The sequence below is a fragment of the Narcine bancroftii genome, chromosome 8 (genome assembly GCF_036971445.1).
Source record: "Narcine bancroftii isolate sNarBan1 chromosome 8, sNarBan1.hap1, whole genome shotgun sequence".
Lineage (NCBI taxonomy): Eukaryota > Metazoa > Chordata > Chondrichthyes > Torpediniformes > Narcinidae > Narcine > Narcine bancroftii.
In genome coordinates this window covers 83,356,096-83,376,047 of record NC_091476.1, presented here as the reverse complement: position 1 = coordinate 83,376,047, position 19,952 = coordinate 83,356,096, and the positions used below count along the sequence as shown (strand labels likewise).

At 42.6% G+C, this 19,952-nt stretch overlaps 1 protein-coding gene across 5 annotated transcripts in view; it reads right to left on the bottom strand.

Moving 5' to 3' along the window:
* nfrkb (nuclear factor related to kappaB binding protein) overlaps nt 1-19,952 on the bottom strand; it is a 164,885-nt gene that overhangs the window by 108,009 nt on the left and 36,924 nt on the right. For all 5 annotated transcript variants that reach the window (XM_069894378.1, XM_069894375.1, XM_069894379.1 and 2 more), the window contains exons 8-9: nt 13,056-13,140; nt 4,683-4,863 (exon numbers count right to left, since the gene is read on the bottom strand). In XM_069894378.1, coding sequence (XP_069750479.1) covers nt 4,683-4,863; nt 13,056-13,140 — 266 coding nt within the window. The remainder of the gene's footprint in view (nt 1-4,682; nt 4,864-13,055; nt 13,141-19,952) is intronic.

The window sequence follows — 19,952 nt, the reverse complement described above, 5'->3', positions numbered from 1 at the left end:
AACTCCTGAGGAAGTAGAGGGACTGACGAGATTTCTTCACAATACCATTGGTGTGTTGGGTCCAGGAAAAATCCTCCAAGATTGTGACTTCCAATAACTTAAATTTGCTCACCCTCTCCACCTCTGATCCCCCAATGATCACTGAATTTCCTGAAGTCAACAATCAGCTCCTTAGTTTTGATGACATTGAGTGCAAGGTTGTTTTTGGTGCACCATTCAGCTAAGTTTTCAATCTCCATCCTATATACTGACTCATCACCTTTCTTTATACAACCCACTACAGTGGTACCATCGGCAAATTTGTAGATGATGCTATTGTTGTACTGAACGACACAGTCATAGGTGTAAAGTAAGTAGAGCAGGGAGCTAACAACACAGCCCTGTGGTCCTCTAGTACTGATGGAGATTGTGGAGAAGTTCTTACCAATCCTCACTGATTGTGGTCTGGAGGTGAGGAAATCCATGATCCAAATACACAGCTGGGTGTTAACTCCCAGGTCTTGGAGTTTGCTGATCAGTTTTGAAGGGTTGATGGTCTTGAATGTTGAACTGTAGTCGATAAAGAGCATCCTGATGTATGCATCTTTACTGTCCAGGTGTTCAAGGGCTTTGTGTAGAGCCAATGAGATGAATGGCATCCACCGTAGACCTGTTTCTACAATAGGTGAACCAGAATGTATCCTTGTCACCGCTCAGACGAGAGCTGATCTGCTTCATCACCAGCCTTTCAAAACACTTCATCACTGTTGACGTAAGCGCTACTGGTCAATAGTCATTAAGGCAGGTTACTGCACTCTTCTTGGGCACCGGTATGATTGACACCTGTTTGAAACAGGTGGATATCATGTCTTGCTGGAGTGAGATAGTGAAGATATCAGTGAATACCTTGGTAAGTTGATCAGCACAGATCTTTAATACCCAGCCAGGTACTCCATCCGGGCCAGATGTTTTCCTCAGATTCACTCAAGCAGATTATGGCGTTCAGGCCCTGCCACAGCTGTCGGTCCTTTAGGCCTTTCAAGCTTCTCCTTTTGTGTCTTACTCTCCTTTCCTTAAGCCCATTGTGAGGGAAGACACAGAACTTGTCTCCTTGAAGGCAGAGTCTTGCAAAGAAGTTTGTAAGAGGTGATTGGATATAATAGGGCTAGCAAGAGAAAAACTCTGAAATCCAAAAAAACCTTCTAAATTGTGTCCATATTCTCAAACTGTGTTTAACGACCGTGTTTTCAGTTAGTTTGTATAAAGAAGAGGATAAAGAAGATCCAAGAATTGCCATATCTCAGTAAAAGTTCGTTTTATTTCTACCCAAGTCAATTCAGTTATCAAATTGTAATAAAAGTTATGTATATTGACTGCCCAGTAATAAAATCTAAAATTAGGAAATGCCAAACCACCATTCCTTTTAGATTTTTGAAGATAAACTTTATTCAAGCAGGGGCACTTTCCTAACCATATTTAAGAAGAGACAAAAGAGAATCAAATTAATCAAAAAATGATTTAAGAATAAAAATTGGTATAGATTGGATAAGGTACAAATATTTAGGTAAAATGTTCATTTTAATAGAATTAATACGACCAATCATGGGAAAAGATAAAGGTAACCATCTCGTTAAGGATAATTTGACATGTTTAAATAATGTTAAAAAAATTTCCTTAAAAATATGTTTATAACTATTTGTAATTGTAATACCAAGATAAGTAAATTGAGCCCTCACAATCTTAAAAGGAAAATTAAAATACCTTGGTATAGGAGCATTCAAAGGTAAAAGTTCACTCTTATGCAAATTCAATTTATACCCTGAAAACTGACTAAATTGAGATAGCAAAGATAGTATGAATAGTAAAGTATCTGGATTAGATATAAAAAGCAAAAGATCGTCTGCATATAGGGAAACTTTATGTTAATACCCTTCCTGTAAATCCCTGAGAAAATCTCTGCACTCACGAAAGGCAATTGCTCATGGTTCTAAAACCAAATCAAGAAGAACAATCCTGTTGAGTACACCATTGGAAATTGAAAGGTTTTGACTGTTGTAAATTAGGAAGAATTGAAGTGTTAGGACTTAAATACAATAATTTAATCCATTTAGTAAATCATGGTCCAAAATTAAAAATTTCCAGGATCGCAAATAAATAAACCCACTTCACCCATCAAAAGCTTTCTCTGCATCTACTGAAAGGTCACATTCAATGGGGAGTAAATATAAAATGTTCAATCAGTGACATATATTAAAATAAGAATAATGATTTTTAATAAAACCAGTCTGATCTTCAGAAATAATTAACGGTAATACATTCTTCAGTCTGAGGGCCAACTCTTTTGCCAAGATCTTCATAGCAACATTCAGTAAAGAAATTGGCCTATTAGAACACTCAAGTGGATTTTTTCCCTTTATCGCAATAAGAGAGATGGAAGCTTCATTAAAAGGTGATGGAAGATTACATGGTTTAAATGAATTATTAAGCACAGAATTTAACTATGGCACAAGCAATTTAGAAAAACATTTGAAAACTTCCACAGGGTATCCATCAGGTCCTGGAAATTTACCTGACTGTAATGAGGAAATCGCAGAAAGTATTTGCTCTTGGGAAATGGGCTACACCAGACTCATACGAATGGGTATTTGGCACAGATTTGGTATTAAATGTTTTAGACCTTTTTATTGACAACGATTTTGCATCTTTGAACAATTGGTGGTAAAATTTAACTTATCTAAAGCTCATTTTTTAGATAATTACAAATTAGACACTTTGTTCAAACTCGGATTCCTGATTTTCCTGGGACTCCTCAGGCAAATAGTCTTGATATATTTTTTAAACTACAACCTAATTATAAAGGCTAATATCTCTTATTTATGACAAAGTGGCTGATCTAAGACAAGCCCCATTAATGAAAATCAAGAATGCCTGGGAGCAGAACTTGAACCTTTCACTGTCCAATGAATTTGGAACTCTATTTTTAAACGGATTAACACTACATTCCTTTGTGCATGGCATAGTCTATTGCAATTTAAAATGTTTCATAGACCACATATGTCTAAACTAAAATTGTATCATTTTTATTCGGACACAAATCCATGATGTGACAAATGTAAAACAGGATTTAATTCATGTGTTTTGGACCTGCCCTAGCATAGAGATATTTTGGAAGGATTTTAAATTTAAAATTGGAACCTAGCCCTTTAATTGCTCTTTTTGGAACATTCTGAGAAGATGGTGTGTTACCAACTTCAATTCAATGCCACATTTTATCTTTTACTTCGTTGGTGGCCAGACATGCAATTTTGATTAAATGGAAAGATAATACCCTACCTACACATGCACAATGACTAATGCCTTGTTTAAACTTGGAAGAAAATTAGATATCCAGTTAATAACTCAAATGTTAAATTTCAAATGATATGGAGTTCGTTCTTGGACTACTACCATCATCTCAAGATTTAGTGTGAAACTGGAATCTTGGCATTGTGCTGTCCCTCTCTAAGACTGGGACACCTGGATTTATTAATGTCAATCTTCAATCTTGCTGAGGGGAAGGGCTTTTGAAATTTATTTCTTTTTGTTTTTTTATATTTTAGTGTATTGAACGTGCTTTGGAACTTGTACCTATGAATATTATTGTAATTTTTTTCCTCTGATCTTCTGGCACACTTCATAAATGTCAATAAAAATATTTTTTTAAAAACTAGTCTCCTGCTCTGGATGCAGCACTTCTTAAGTTTCCACATTCCCATCTCACCCAGGAAGTCAGTGAGAAGGGAGGCAATCTCTCACAAAAATGATAATTACTGCCTGAGATGGCGGTGCTGTAATGGCAGCACTGCCATTGGTGTGGACCCAGGAGAGCAGAGATACAGCGCTGCTCTGAAGAGTTCAACTGCCGATGGCTCCGTACAGTCTTTAAATGGAAACAACAATGTTTCTTTTTTTATATCCTGTAACCACAGAGGACTGTCCCAAGATGGCGGCATCGGCCTTGAGGAGTTACAGACTCCTGGGGAGCATCAGGCCACTGGAAACAGGAAGAACACATATGCTGACCACAGCAAAGGACTCACATAGGCTGTGGGCTGCTGGAGACTGGCGAATTGGAACCAGGTATCAGAACCAGGATTGAAGCAAGTGCTGTGGACAAGAATAGCTCCCAAAGGGCCTCGGGCATTGAAGGCTTCCTGATCATGTCGGAGGTTTGGAATCTGGAGTTCCAGTTGCCAATGGATCGAACAACAGTCTGTGCGGCTGCAGGAACATTGGAGGTGAACCACAGTGTTTCTTTTGCTTCTCTTTCTCTTTTACTGCAAAGGACACTGAGCGATACTAACGGTGACTCTTTGACTGCCTTACGGCAGGAAGAAGGCAGTATTGTGTCATATTGCATGTTCTGTACTATTACATGACAATAAAGGAGTATTGATCTATCCCTGACTGTGGGACTGGTAAAGTCCATGTGACTACAATGTGCTTGAGCAGTGCTTTCAAACTAATGACAATTTTTTAAACGCCGAGGTCTTTAAATATGCATAGAGTGCAACTCAAAGAGAGAGAAACTTGAAGAATATCGATGCCAAAATTGGGCTAACATTACACGCAGTCAGTTCCATAAAGTAGCCAATCAGCAGTTTGGATTCTGACCTCCACCACTTGTTTAGGAGAGTTGGCAGTCAACAAATTAAGCCACTTACTGTTCAGGAAGGGCGACCGGTTTGGGGGTCACCTGTTGCTCTGCAGGCGCTGCAATAGGTCCCTCTGCTCCCGAGGACTCCGCCAAATCATCCGGCTCCACTTTTATCAATTTCAGTTTCTTTTTCTTCTTCTCTTCTTTATCTTTTATCCTTTTCTTTGGAAATGTAAGATCCAACAATGCTTGATGGGGAGAAAACCAAGTGTTAACTTCAGATTGTCAGAGTTGTTCCTGCAGTTGTGCTATGAGATGGGATGAAACCTGTGTATCACAGATGACAGTCGCCCTCAACCTAATCCCATCTCCCCCACATGATCCCCTGGAAGATCAGCCCTCTTAGTAACTTAAAATTTATCTTTTGCTACTTTCATGCCTCTCTTGGTTTTCCATACCATCAGTGTATATTCAACACGAGCACCTGCATGAATCCCAATATTTATCCCCACGTAGAGCTGTGGACCCTTTATTGGATGCATTATAGAGAAAATCGACTTGCATCAATGTTACAACATTAGTCTTTGCCCTACCTCAGCTCATTTATTGCCAAGGGCATCAGTGCCTCCTACAAACTCATAACATTCCTCAGGTCGGCTGCCGTGTGCACTACGTGAATCTGACTGACACAGAAGGACACATACTCATGTCAGCACTCATCCAGCATTCATCTACCAACCTCACTGAACACTAAGGTTCTCTTGGTTGCTGTTTAAAATTTTCCTTCTTGTATTTAAATTCTTTCCTGTCCCTAAATTAGGAATATCCCAGGATCCTTGCTCCAGAATCCACCCAAGTATTAACCAACGCGCTTCGTCGAGCACCTTCGCTCTGTCTGCTGCAGCAGCAAGGATCTCCCAGTGGCCGGCCACCAATTCCACACTCCATTCTGCATGTCTGTCCATGGCCTTATGTATTGCCACGTTGAGGCCACACATAAATTGGAGGAACAACACCTTATATTCCATTTGGGCAGTATTAACATTGAGTTCATCAACATCTGGTAACCTTCTTTCCCTCATTCCCTTTATTTCACCTCCCTCACACTTGCCCTCACACCTCTGACTCCTCTCCTTTACTCTTTCCCCTGCCTATCACCATCCTCCAGGTCCATGTCCCCACTTCCCTTCTTTTCTCAGGACAGAGAGCAGCATTCTCAGCCCTCTGCTCCCTTCCCCAAGTACCTCAGCTCCTCTCCCACCTGTCTCACAAATCAGATGCAAGCCTGTGCCCTCCTCCTCCTTCCCTTCTTATTTTGGTGAATGCTCATTTTTGACATTCCTGAAGACCTATTGCTGCATGTGCTATTGAGTTCCTCCAGCACTCGTTCATTGTTTAACCAACTGGCCTTTCTACTCAACAACATCACATTGTTCCTCCCTCATCGTTATTGCTCATGTTGTTTCAGCTGCATCGGCCCCAAGCTCTGGAGTCCCCTCCCAAAATATCTTGGCCTTCCTGATCTTCGAAGGGACAATTTTGCTCTTAATATACCTATAAAAGGATTTCCCTTCACATGGTCTGCCAAAGCAACCCCGTGTCTTCTTTTATCCTCCCTGATTTCTTTCCTGAGGTTTTTCTTGCAATTTTTATGCTCCTCAAGTCCCTCATTGGCTCCATGTTGCTTATACTGCTATACACCTCTCTCTTTTTCTGAACCAGATCCCCAATATCCCTCAAAAACAAAGGTTCCCTATGCCTGGTAAATTTGCCTTTGATCCTGTCATGGACATACAAACTCCATACTCTCAAAATTTTGCAAAATTTTGTTCACTTACTGAACACATCCTTGCCAGAAAACAACTTTTCCAAATCTACACTTTCTAGATTCTTTCTCATTTCCTCAAAATTGACCTTTCTCCAATTTAGAATCTCAACCTGAGCCCAGACCTATCCTTCTCCATAATTAACTTTAAACTAATGGCCTTACGATCACTAGACCCAAAATGTTCCCCTACACATATTTCTGTCACCTGTCCTGTCTCGTTCCCTAATAGAAGATCCAGTATTTCACTCTCTCTTGTTGGTACCTCTATATATTGATTTAGAAAACTTTCTTGAATACATTTGACAAAATGTGGAAGGTTACAGTCTCCTACTATCACAACTTTACGTTTCCTGCAGCTGACTGCTATCTCTCTCCTCCAATTCTTGTTGACTATTGGGTGGTCTATAATACAACCCCATGAGTGTGGTCATACATTTCCCGTTCCTCAGCTCTACCCATATAGCCTCAGTAGACAAGCCCTCTGGTCTGTTCTCCCTGTAATATTTTCACTGACAAGCAATGCCACTCCTCCCCCTTTTATCCCCCCCCTCCCCCCAATGTATCACATCTAAAGCAAAGAAAGCCCCGAACATTGAGGCACCAGCCCTGCCCCTCCTGAAACCAAGTTTCAGTAATGGCCACAATGTCATAATTCCACGTGCCAATCCACACTCTCAGCTCATCCGCCTTTCCTACAAAACTCCTTGCATTGAAATAGATTCATCCAAGAACATTTCCACCATGTACAACCCTTTGATTTCAGACTTTACATGCACACTTCACCACCTTTTCCCTCCTCTTCTCCTCTCTCTGCTCTGGCCCTCTGGTTCCCATCCCCCTGCAAATCTAGTTTAAACCCACAGGAGCAGCACTAGCAAATCTTTCTTCAAGGATATTAGTCCCTCTCCAGTTCAGATGCAAACTGTCCCATCGGAACAGGTCCCACCTTCCCTGCAAGAGAGCCCAATTATCCAGAAACCTTAAGCCCTCCCTCCTGCACTATGTTATTAGCCATGTATTAAGCTGCATTATTCTCCTATTTCTAACCTCACCAGCACGTGGCACAGGTAGCAATCCTGAGATCACAACCTTGGAGGTCCTGTCCCTCAACCTAGCGCCTAACTCCCTGAACTCTCTTTGCAGGATCTCCTCATCCTTCCTACCCCCGTCATTGGTCCCTAAATGGACCATGTCATCTGGCTGCTCACCCTCCCTCTAGAGAATGACGTGAACTTAATCTGAGATATCACCCTATTCTCCTCGTTAATCTCCAAGTGTCCTCTCTCCAATATCTTGTACAGATGCAACTTCTGTACTCAGTGTCTCTCCCAGTAAAGAAAAATTAATCAAGTACCTTCATCATCCTGCGTTGCCTCTTTAAGGTAACTATGTACCTGTATCTCGAGGCCTTGGCGTTCTTCAACATTCTCCAGAACCCTACCGTTTCACTGTGCAATTCCTGCTTGGTATGACTTTCCTCCAATTTAGCTCACTTACCAGAACTAAATCCCACTGCCCATTCCTTGGCCACCTCCCCATTTGATCAAGATCATGCAATAAATGTAGACAACCTTCTTCACTGTCCACTATGCTATGTTGTCATCCATTGATATACTAACCACACTAACTAGATTATCCTTCACACTGTTAATATATATAAACAACATCAGGCCTCCAATCTGAACAATAACCCTCCACCAACACCTTCCACCACCCTCCACATCAACTTTGAATCCAACAGTCCATCTATCCCCTAGATCACACATGTCAAACTCTGGCCCGCAGGCCAAATTTGGCCCGCGATATAATTATATTTGGCCCGCAAGATCATATTAAATATATATTAGAGTTGGCCCGCTGGCCGCCGCGCCAGTATAGCGCATGCACACTGAAGGTGAAAATGAAGACGCCGGAGGTGTGGAGGGATCTCAGAGTCCAAAATCCCGGGGATCGGAGCGCCGCACTCAGCCCGCCCGACTCCCGGACACACAGACGCGGCTGGAGTTGGGGACCATCCTCGCTGGGTCTGCGCTTCAGCGGCGACGCCGGACCGAACGTCTCGTTGGCGATGCCTTCCCCCTCGCTCCGTGCGCAGCGGACCCTGCCTCCTGCTCCTTTTGTTGGAGACGAGCCCGGCGTCGTGAGATCGCAGTTTAATCCCTCTCCAACCATGGGAGGGGGGTGAGAGCAACATGCTCTTCTCAGCCAATTCCTCCACCACCCCGGACGCCGGCGTTTCAACGGGGGGTTCGAGTGCCTTCGTCAGGCGACCGACCTGTTGGTCCAAGACAAGGGGAGAGCGTACAAACTCCACACAGACAGCACCTGAACTCAGGTGAACGTGGAGCTGCGACCCCACATTCCACATCAGGACTGTGTGTAAGATTGGGAGCAGTGAGACGGAAGCTTATTTTGTTCCTGTGATTTAAGCCTTTCTTGGGGTGGGGGGGATCCTTCTCTGACCACTTGCCTAACAATTAACCTAATCAGATGTGGAGTTACCACAATACAACAGTTCTCAACCTTTTTCTTTCCACTCGCGTCCCTGTGCCATTGGTGCTCTGTGATTAGTAAGGGATTGCTTAAGGTGGTCTGTGGGTGGGAAGAAAAAGTTTGAAGACCACTGCTTTAATCATCCCTCATTGACTCGTCATGTGCACGGTTTCAGAACGCTAAAGGAAATGGACAATGACAATTTTTCTCAAGCAAAATATTTCAGTAACAATTGGGTCTAGAGCAGTGATTCTCACCCTTTCCTTCCCACTCACATCCCACCTTAAGCAATCCCTTACTAATTACAGAGTTCCGATGGCATAGGGCACACATGTCAAACTCTGGCCTGCGAGCCAAATTTGGCCCGCGATATAATTATATTTGGCCCACAAGATCATTTCAAAAATGTATTAGAGGTGGCCCGCTGGCCGCCGCGCCAGTATAGCGCATGCACAGTAATACAACAAATCCCAGAATGCATTGGCGTCAGCCTGCTAATTGCCCCCACCTCCTCTGTTTACGTTGCAGGGTCTCACCGTGGACTCTGGTTTTGTGGCCTGGCCGGTGTCAGGGGAAGCCAAGGCCGCTTCCCAGCGCCCGGAACCGGAGGCCTCGGGCCTGACCTTGCCAGGACCGTTGCCCACTCCCCCTCCCTGCCGCAGGCCAATCCGCGACTCACGGTGACGGGGCCACTGATCCGCCGAGATGCCGCCCTGCAGCGAGAGCCGATGCCCCCGCACTGTCGTTGTCCAACCCGATCGCCCGCAAACCCCGCCATCCCGCACACAGGCCTGAGTAAGGATTATGAACTTTAATCTCAGGATAAAACGATCTTCCAATAGTTTCATGTCACAGTGATAAATATATTCCTGGTTAAAAATGGTCCTGCACCTGGATACAAGCTCATTAGGCATAAAACTTGAAAAGTGTGTAAATCAAAGGATATCTGTACCAATGGAAAAAGGGCATGGCAAATAACCCTGCTAGAGTTCATGCCCACAATCAGTCACCCATTTGATTGTTTCAGGAATCATGTTATTCTCCCACATTCTCAATAGCCCTCAGATTTTACTATTCGACAGCACACTAGCAACATTTTACAAATCCTCTATAGAGAAATATTATTTATTGAATATTTTATTTCTCATTTGTTAATGCTTCTGGAAAGAGTTTATCCAAAACTATTATTAAACATTTATTTTAATAAGAAAAAGTTTAACATTACATATGTTGAAAGAAGAGAAACATGCAGATGTTGTTGAAAATTTTCAATAAATATTTAGTTCGGCCCTCGACTTAGTCCAAGTTTTTAATTTTGGCCCTCCGTGAATTTGAGTTTGACACCCCTATACTAAAGGATCTAAATAATTAAAATCATCTCCGATCATAATTTGATCAAAAGATGGTGCTACATTAAGAAAAACCTCTTGAAAAAACAGCAATTCCAGGCGATGTCTCAACAGATTTCTTAAGGTTTTACATCTGTGAATAAACAACTTTCTAATGTTAAAGTGGATGTGGCATCTATCCCCTAGATGATCTGACCTTCCAAACTCACCTGCCACGTGGAACATCATCAGAGTCCTCGCTGAAGACAACATAACAATGTCCACCTTCGTCAATGCTCTTAGTCCCTTCTTCAAACAACTCTGATCAAATTTGCGTGGCGAACTGGATCAAATTCATCCCAGAATGTTGTGGAGATTTAGTTAATAGATTTCTGGACATTGATGGCATCAGAGGATGTGGGAATAGTTTTGCGGCAGATCATCATGATCTGATGAGGTGCAGCAGAGGTGAAGGGCTGAATGGCCTATTCTCGATTTATTCCCAATTTTGGAAAGGGAAATTGCATGGGAGCAGAATTTCGAGGTGAAACAAAATGACTAGGAAATTCTTGCTGTAAAAAGACAAAATTGCTGGAGGAACTCAGCATCCATTGGGCCTGGGCCCTTGTTCAACGTAGAAAGGCCCAAGGAAAATGGCTCAGGCCCAAATCATTTGGTTATATATCTTCCTATGCACACTGCGTGATCTGCTATGTTCCTCAGCATTTTTATGTTTTTACTACAATCACAGGATCTGGAGACTTGTTTCACCAGGTATGCTTTCACTCCAGGACAAAATGATTTTCTATAGTTTAACCCTGAAAAAAAACAAATGAAAATGCAATTTCCACGCAAACACGGAGACCATTTTTACCTTGTCACAGATTTCTTGCTTGAGCAAGTTCCTTGCTTTAAGAGTCATCTGTTAAACTGGATTGCTTGCCTCTTGCGTTTTCTTTTGGAAAAGATTTGCTTGTCAAGACTGCCGTATGCCAGCCAAGTCTGCCCAACGTTAAGCCCACTTACCCCCTCAGGTTGCTCTCTTACTGAAACTCATCATTTTGTCTTCTGATGTGGATTACAATTGGTCAAAGAGCAAGTCCAGTCAAAAACCAGTTTAGACCTCAGAGCAGCTGTGCCAACAATAAAATAATTGGGACATCTTCACCACTAGCTCTTCATCAGAGGTTCACCAAGCTCCTCCAAACACCAACTCTACCCCACTCTCCAATTCACTGACTCATACTCCATGTGCCCAGACACTGGCATGTCCACAGAGATATCGTAAGCCAGATATTCTGGATATAGGCAACCCCATCTCATAAGCAAACAAAGAATTGGTGGAGGAACTCAGCAGTCAGACAGCATCTGTGGTTTGAAATGGTCAGCCAGCATTTTGAATCGGAACTCTGAACATTGTCTGTCCATTTCTACCCATGGATGCTGTCTGACTTGCTGAGTTCCTCCACCAATTTTGTGTTTGTTCAAGATTCCAGCATCTGTGGTCTTTGTTACCCCATCTCACTACCTCATATCCCCTTCAAACCCGCACAGTAACGACAACACCCTCTTGATACAATTCTCCACAGTGCCAGGCACCACCAACCCAAAGACAGAGGTTCTCACTCACTTGTCATCCAATGTTCACATTACCAGTAGAATTTCTGTTAAGACCTCAGGTAAACTCATGACCTAATCATCTGGAGTGCATGTTCAAATATTTCCATAGCAACATAACAGTCGATGTACATTGGTGGAGATGGGGACAATTCACCTGGTCTTCAATGACATTTGGAAGAACGATAAGGGGGTCTGAGAAATGTACAAACATTTTGAATGGGACTGGATAGATTAGGTTCTTGGAGGATGTTCCCAATGATTGGGAAGTCCACAACCAGGGTCACAATCTTGGATAGGTAATAAACTATTTCAAATTGAGATGAAGGAATTGGCTTCTCCCAGATAATGACTAACTGATGGAATTCTCAGCACAGAAAGCAACTGAAGAAAAATTATACTGGGCAACGAGGATTTTGCTTCCTGAACACCTTTGGGTGTATTTTATGGATTTTGGGCAAATGATCACTAAAATCACCTTAAAATTTTCCTTTTTTTTAAAGATATAACCTATTTTTGTGATTTCCTGTTATATTTTAAGTCTACTTCAAGCATAAAAAACTGTGAAGAACAACATGTCATTGAAAATTCATTTTCTGCATTCGTACTTGGACTTCTTCCCTGCTGATCTTGGTGCAGTCAGTGATGAACATGATGAATGATTTCACCAGGACATTGCAACCATGGAAAAGCGGTATCAGGGCAATTGGAATCCATCAATGTTGCCCGACTATTGTTGGACATTGATGCTGAGTACAAATGAAAATCAGTGGCAAAACATTTTTATGTGTGTCATTATGCAATTAAACTTGCTAAATTCAATAAATGTTAATGGTTCTCCAACTTCCGACATGATACAACAAATCTGAAATTATCTTTGTGTTCAGTTTGAAGTAGTCTATCATAATTCCCTATATTTTTTCAGGAATTAAACCTTTTGTCCAGTGTATAATTATTAAACATTTTCAATAAGGGTCATTTTTCTTCAAACTAAGGGGATCAAGGAATATGGGGTGAAGGCTCGAACTGATCAGATGATCAGCAATGACTACATTGATGGACAGAGTAGATTCATCAGACCAAACAACCAACTCCTGCTCCTATTTTTGAGGTTTCCATGGCTCATCGTTGTCAAGCAACAATGCCGATGTACTAAGGAAATGTCTCCACCCACCTGCCAGTGACCCTCTGCGGCCTGCATTCATCCGGGTGATAATGTCATTGAGAGTCAAATCACCAGTAGCCAGGTCTGGATGGTCCTGGAAAATGGAGAGAAAGCATATGCAGAAACAACAAGGCAGGAGCAGTGGATTCACAGCTGTTTCAAATATAATGACTTAAAGAGGTTCTCCAAATCTAAAGAGAATTCCACAGATTTTCATTGACGCACTGCTTATTAAATGGCTGATTGAGATTACCAGCTAAATTGAACGCCAGTTTAAACTACTCATTGTTTGACCCCATCAACAAGAAAATTAAGGAAGCGCAGAGAACTCAAAAAGATCCACTGATCGACACAAACGGGGTGTCTGGAATTCCCCTTCCTGCCTGAACTCTTAATTACGCTAAAGCGACCGATGTGCAGACATAGAATGAACATTGGAAGAAGGCACTCCAATGAAGCAACCTGGGTGAATGTGGCAGGATGGACAGGCTGAGAACATCAAAGATCAAGGTTAAATCTCACAAAACAAGTGAACAGTTGAACTTAAAGATGCTTCAGTGACATCAGGGAGGGAAAGCAGAGACCGATCACTTGCAATTCTGCTCCATGGGACCTGCGATAATGCTATGGAATCTATGGCCAAAAGAATAAATTAAATAACTGAACAGAATCAAGAAAAATTATGTCTGAGAACCTCCTGCAGTGTAATAAGGATTTGATGAGTGTATATTGGAGAACCAGTGAATGTGGTGGATTTGTAGTTGTACAACCCAGGAACAGGTCACTAGGTCCATCCTGATCCCTTTGCCCTTCTACACAAATCTGATTTGTCCACACTCAGACTGTATCCTTCTACATCTTATCTGTTTAAGTAACTGTCTAAATATCCCTATTAATAGAGGAAATTTCAGGCAGCTTCCAATAAGGTTCCAGTCAAGAGGTCGATCACAAAAGTTTGAACATATGGAATGAATTAGTTACTAGACAGAAAGCAAAGATAGGGAATGAATGGATGTGTCTTTGGCTGGCAAGCTGTCACAAGGAGAAGTACTTGGGCTCACCTATCCATGTTCTCTTACAACACAAGACGAGACTGGATTCCAAGCAGCAAGGAGGATGCAGAGAGATTTCAAGGGAAATGGAATAAGCTCAGTGAGTGGACAACAACTGAGCCGATGGTATAAAAAAACTCATCTTCTGCTGCAAAAATAGGAGATATGTTTTAAATGGCAGGAAATAAGAACACAAAATAAAATAAAAGGGATAAAAATTCTTAACATGAGTTAAGAATTAAGGGGCAGAGGTTTAGAGGTAACATGAGGGGGAACTTCTTTACTCAGAGAGTGGTAGCCATGTGGAATGAGCTTCCGGGAGAAATAGTGGCGGCGGAGTCAATTGTATTATTTAAGAAAAGGTTGGACAGGTCTATGGATGAGAAGAAGATGGAGGGTGATGGGCATTGTGCAGGGAGGTGGGACTAGAGAGGGGTGTTTGGTTCGGTGCGGACTAGAAGGGCCTAATGGCCTGTTTCCGTGCTGTAATTGTTATGTTATGTTTATGTTAAATTGGGCGTTGTTGATGTTCAAAGGGACTGAGGTGTACTTGTACAGATGTTTCTGAGACAATGTATAACAGTGAGTTAAACAGAAGACTATTCAGAGAGGATTTGAGAACCAGGGGCTTGGTAAGATCACACACGAGCATTGGGAGCCTCCTGACTGAAGAAAGGACAGAGAAAGAGAGTGTGTGTGCATGTTTGTGCATGTGCGCGCCAGGGAAATTAAACAGACTGTTTCCAGGCTTGACAAGTTTGCCATTTGAGAATAGGTTGAACAATCTGGGTAGGTTAAATTCTAACTGAAAAATCAAATACTAAAGAACTACTTAACATTAGAAGTTACAGTTAGTCGTAAATACAGGTATACCTCATATAACATGGCTTTGAACAGCACAGAGTTTGCTATAGCGTGGTCAGTCACTGTCCCAGGCAGTCCCTGTTCAGAGTGGTGCCACCCCAAGCTGCCCCATCCCAGGCATTCACCATCCTGGGTGGTCGGTCACCATCCCAATCTGTCCTGTCCCATTCAGTCACAATACCCATCTGAAGATAAACTTGCAATGCCTACAAACCTAGAGTCTGCTGTCTGATCTGGCTGGTGCGTGTCCTGTCCAGACCACGTCACCAAGCTACAAACAAACATTCAGACTGCCCCCTTTTTGCTCACCGCCCCCTGTCTGCCCACTTGGATCTTTCCAACAGTCCCAGGGGGGCAGCACTGCCGACTTTGGACATGACTGAGTTAGAAGAATGCTGAAAGCTCTCTTTACAACCCTATCCACCTGCGATGCCACTTTCAGGGAATTATGTATCTGTATTCCCAGATCCCTCTGTTCTACCGCACTCAGCAGTGTCCTACCATTTACCGTTTTACGTCCTTTCTTGGTTTGTCCTTCCAAAATACAACAACTCACACTTGTCTGCATTAAATTCCATGTGACATTTTTCCAGCTGGTCTAGATCCCACTGCAAGGTTTAAAAATTTTCATCGCTCCAGTCTTAGTGTCATCTATAAACTTTCTGATCTAATTTACTACTTTGTCATCTGGATCATTGATAGAGATGACACACAAACAACAATTGTCCCATGGCTGATCCCTGAGGTACACCACTAGTCACAGGCCTCCAGTGATTGAAGCAATCATCTACCACTTCTCTCTGGCTTCTCCCATCCAGTCATTGTCGAATCCAGTTCACTACTTCACTATGAGTACCTAGCATCTGAACCTTCCTGACTAACCTCACACATGGGACCTTGACAAATGCCTTAATAAAGTCCACATAGACAACATCCACAGTGTTTCCTTTGCCAACTTTCCAGGTAACTCTTCGAAAATTCCACAAGATTGGTTAAACTTGACCTACTGCACACAAAGCCCTGTTGATTATCCCTAATCAGCTCCTGACTATCCAAGTAATTGTATATCTGATCTCTTAGAATACCTTCCATTAATTTACCTATGACTGATGTCAGGCTCACCGGCCTATTATTTCCATAGTTACTTCTGGAGCTTTTTTTAAACAATGGAACAACACAAGCTATCCTCCAATCCTCTGACACCACATCCGTGACTAAGGACATTATATATATATTTCTGCCAAACCCCCTGCAGTTTCTGCACTAGCCTCCCTCAAGGTCTGAGGAAATATCTTGACAGGTCCTGTGGATTTATTCAGCTTTATTTGCTTCAAGACAGCAAACACTTCCTCATGTTAATCTTTATACGTTCCATGACCTCACTGCTTGTTTTCCTTACATCCCACGTCTCTCTGCCTGTTTCACGAGTGAATATTGATGAAAAACACATTTAAGATCTCCCCCATCTGTTTTGGCTCCATACAAAACCGACCACTCTGATCTTCAAAGGGACCAATTTTGTCCCTTACTATCTTTTTACTCTTAATATACCATTAGGATTTTCCTTCAAATTGTCTGTCAAAGCAACCTTGTCTTTTTTTTAAGCCTCCTGATTTATTTCTTGAGGGTTTTCTTGCATTTTCTATACTCCTCATTTGTTCCATGGTACCTAAACCTGTTATGCATCTCTCTCTTCTTCTGAATCACATCCCCAATATCCCTTGAAATCCAAGGTTCCCTATACCTTCTAACCCTGCTTTTAATCCTGAAGGAACATACAGACTACATACTGTCAAAATTTCACCTTTGTAAGTCATCTACTTATCTCACACATCCTTACCTGAAAACAACTTATTCCAACCCACGCAATCTAGATCCTTTCTCATTTCCTCAAATTGGCCTTTCTCCAATTTAGAATCTCACCCTGAGGCCCAGACCTATTCTTCTCCATAATTAACGAAACTAATGGCATTACAATCACTGGACCCAAAGTGATCCCCTACACATACTTCTGTCACCTGTCCTGTCTCGTTCCCTAATAGGAGATCCAGTATTGCAATATTACTAGTTGGTACCTCTATATATTGATTTAGAGAACTTTCCTGAACACATTTGACAAACTCCAAGCTATTCAGCCCTTATACAGTATAGGAGTCCCAGTCCATATGTGGAAACTTAAAATCTCCTACTATCACAACCTTGTTTCCTGCAGCTGTCTGCTGTCTCCCTGCAGATATGTTCCTCCAATTCTCATTGACTATTGCAAGGTCTATAATAAACCCCATGAGTGTGGTCAGACCTTTCCTGTTCCTCAGCTCCACCCATGTAGCCTCAGTAGACAAGCCCTCTGGTCTGTCCTCCCTCAGCACACCTGTGACATTTTCTCTGATGAGCCATACCACTCCTCCCCCTTTCATTCACCTCTTCTATCATAACTAAAGCAACGGAAGTCTGGAGCTGTCAGTCCTGCCTCTCTTGCAACCAAGTTTCACTAATAGCCACAATTCCACGTACCAATCCACGCTCTAAGCTCACCTGCCTTTCCAACAATACTCCTTGCATTGAAACAGATGCACCTGAGAACGTTTCCACCACAGAAAATCCTTTGACTTCTAATGGTGCATGTAATTTTCACATAATCTTTTTCCTCCTCCACTCTTCTATCTGCTCTGGCCCTCTGGTTCTCACCCCCATGCAAATCTAGTTTAAACCCACCAGAGCAACATTAGCAAACCTGCCTGCAAGGATATTAGTCCCCCTTCAGTTCAGATGCAAACAGGTCCCACCTTCCCTGCAAGAGACCCCAACAATCCAGAAACCTGAAGCCCTCCCTCCTACACCACATTTTTAGCCACGTGACATGGGCAGCAATCCTGAGATCACAACCCTGGAGGTCCTGTCCTTCAGCCTAACTCCCTGAACTCTCCTTGCAGGACCTCCCCACCTTTCCTACCCACGTCATTGGTCCCTACATGGACCACGACATTTGGCTGCTCAGCCTCCCTCCTGAGAATGCCATGAACTCGTTCTGAGGTATCTTTGACCCTGGCACCAGGGAAGCAACATACCATCAAGGGATTCTCGATCTCTTTCACAGAACCTCATCTGTCCACTAACTATGGAATCCCCTCTCACTACAGCTTGCCTCTTCTCCTCCCTTCCCTTGGGTACAGGACTACACTCCATGCCAGAAACCTGATCGCTGTGACTTGTCCCTGATAGGGCAATCCCCCCCCCAGCTCCAACTGTATCCAAAGTGGTATTCTTGTTATTGAGAGGGATGGCCATAATGGTGCCCTGCACTACCTGCCTGTTCCCTTTCCTTCTCCTGACTGTCACTCATCTACCCTCCTCCTGCTTCCTAGGTGTGATAGTGTCCCTGTAACTCCAGTCTGTCATCCCATCTGCTTCCGGAATGATCCAGAATTCATCTAATTCCAGCTCCAATTCCTTAACTCGGCTTGTCAGGAGCTGCAGCTGGATGCATTTCTCACAGATGAAGTCGTCAGGGAGATTGCTGGCTTCCCTGACGACCAACATTCTGCAAGGGGAACATTCCCCTGCCTTGGCTGCCATTCCCACTGTTCATGACTCGGGGAACAAATACATATGATATCTAAAACCTGCCCTTACCTGTGCCTACCTGCTGAATCTTTTTTGTTCCTTTCAACTCCTACTAACCCTTGCTGCAGCCTGTTGAGCCAAAGCCTTACCACTCTGACTCAGTCCACTCCAACTGTGACCACTCCGCTACACAGTCCCTCACTTTTAGAGTGATACTTGGCTTCTTCTTCCAATTGGGTTGCATGTGATGTCATATATGTACTCTAACAATAAATCTGAATCTGAAGTGCATGGATCAGGAAGGTATAGAGGGATATGGACCAAAGACAGACAAATGCTCAGTTACACAACTTAGTCAGCATGGACAAAATGAGGGTGAACATACTGAATTTTATAATATATACCAAACAAAAGGGTAGTCCATGAACACATCCTGCATCAAAAGTCTTAATGAAAAATGTTATGCTCAATCCTACAGGAGCACCAAAGAATGTTTCAATATCAGTTTCTGAAGCAGGAGCATTGTGAGCTCAACTTCAGGACCCTGTTTTCTGCAAATATGCACATCAAAGGAATAAAATAATCATGTCACTCACTAAATATTTATCCATTCCACTCAAGGTAACGTTGAATAAACGATTACTTTGCTACAAGAGACATAATTAAAAAGTTCAAAAATGTTTCAGAAATTGGCTGCAAGGTGAGTGACGAGAAAGAAACTGTGGGAAAGTCAATGGGAGAAAGTCAGATTTAATGCAACAAGACAAGGGGCTGCATAAACAGAACAGAAAAAGACCAGAACAGGAAAAATACATGAAAGTGGGAAAGAATAAAAATAAAAGAGAAAGTTTCTTAGGATGAGGGACGACTGGGATGAATTGTTTAGACTGTTCTCTTCAGGGAAGAGCACGGTAAGATTTGATGGATGAAAGCCACAGTGGACTGTGACAGACCATTTCAATGGTGGAGGGGTGACTTCACAGCTACAATACAAACAAGAAGTTCATTCAGAGTGGCATAGAGGAAAAAAAATTAAATGTAGAATGTTTGGAATCTTGAATACGCTGGCCAGATTGTTCAAGGTGGGTTCAAGTGGGAAGTGGATAAATATTTTGTGGAAAAAAAATGTGTAAGGCGATGGAGGAAGAGCCAGAGAATGGAACTAGAGCCGGCAGAGACATGGGTTGAATGGCCTCCATATGTGCTGGAGCAGTCAATAATTCTGCGAGGTGGTTCGACGGAAGGGATACTTTATTGGCTGAAGCATGGAATATAAAAACAGAGGGGTTCTATTCCAATTGTATAAAGCAGTCAGGAAGAGACAGCTTGAATGCATGACTTCCCAGGAAGATAGAGACTTGCAGGGATTATGTTAGGACTGGAAGATTTTAGCCTTGAGGAAAGACTGGCTAGGCTGAGTTGTTCT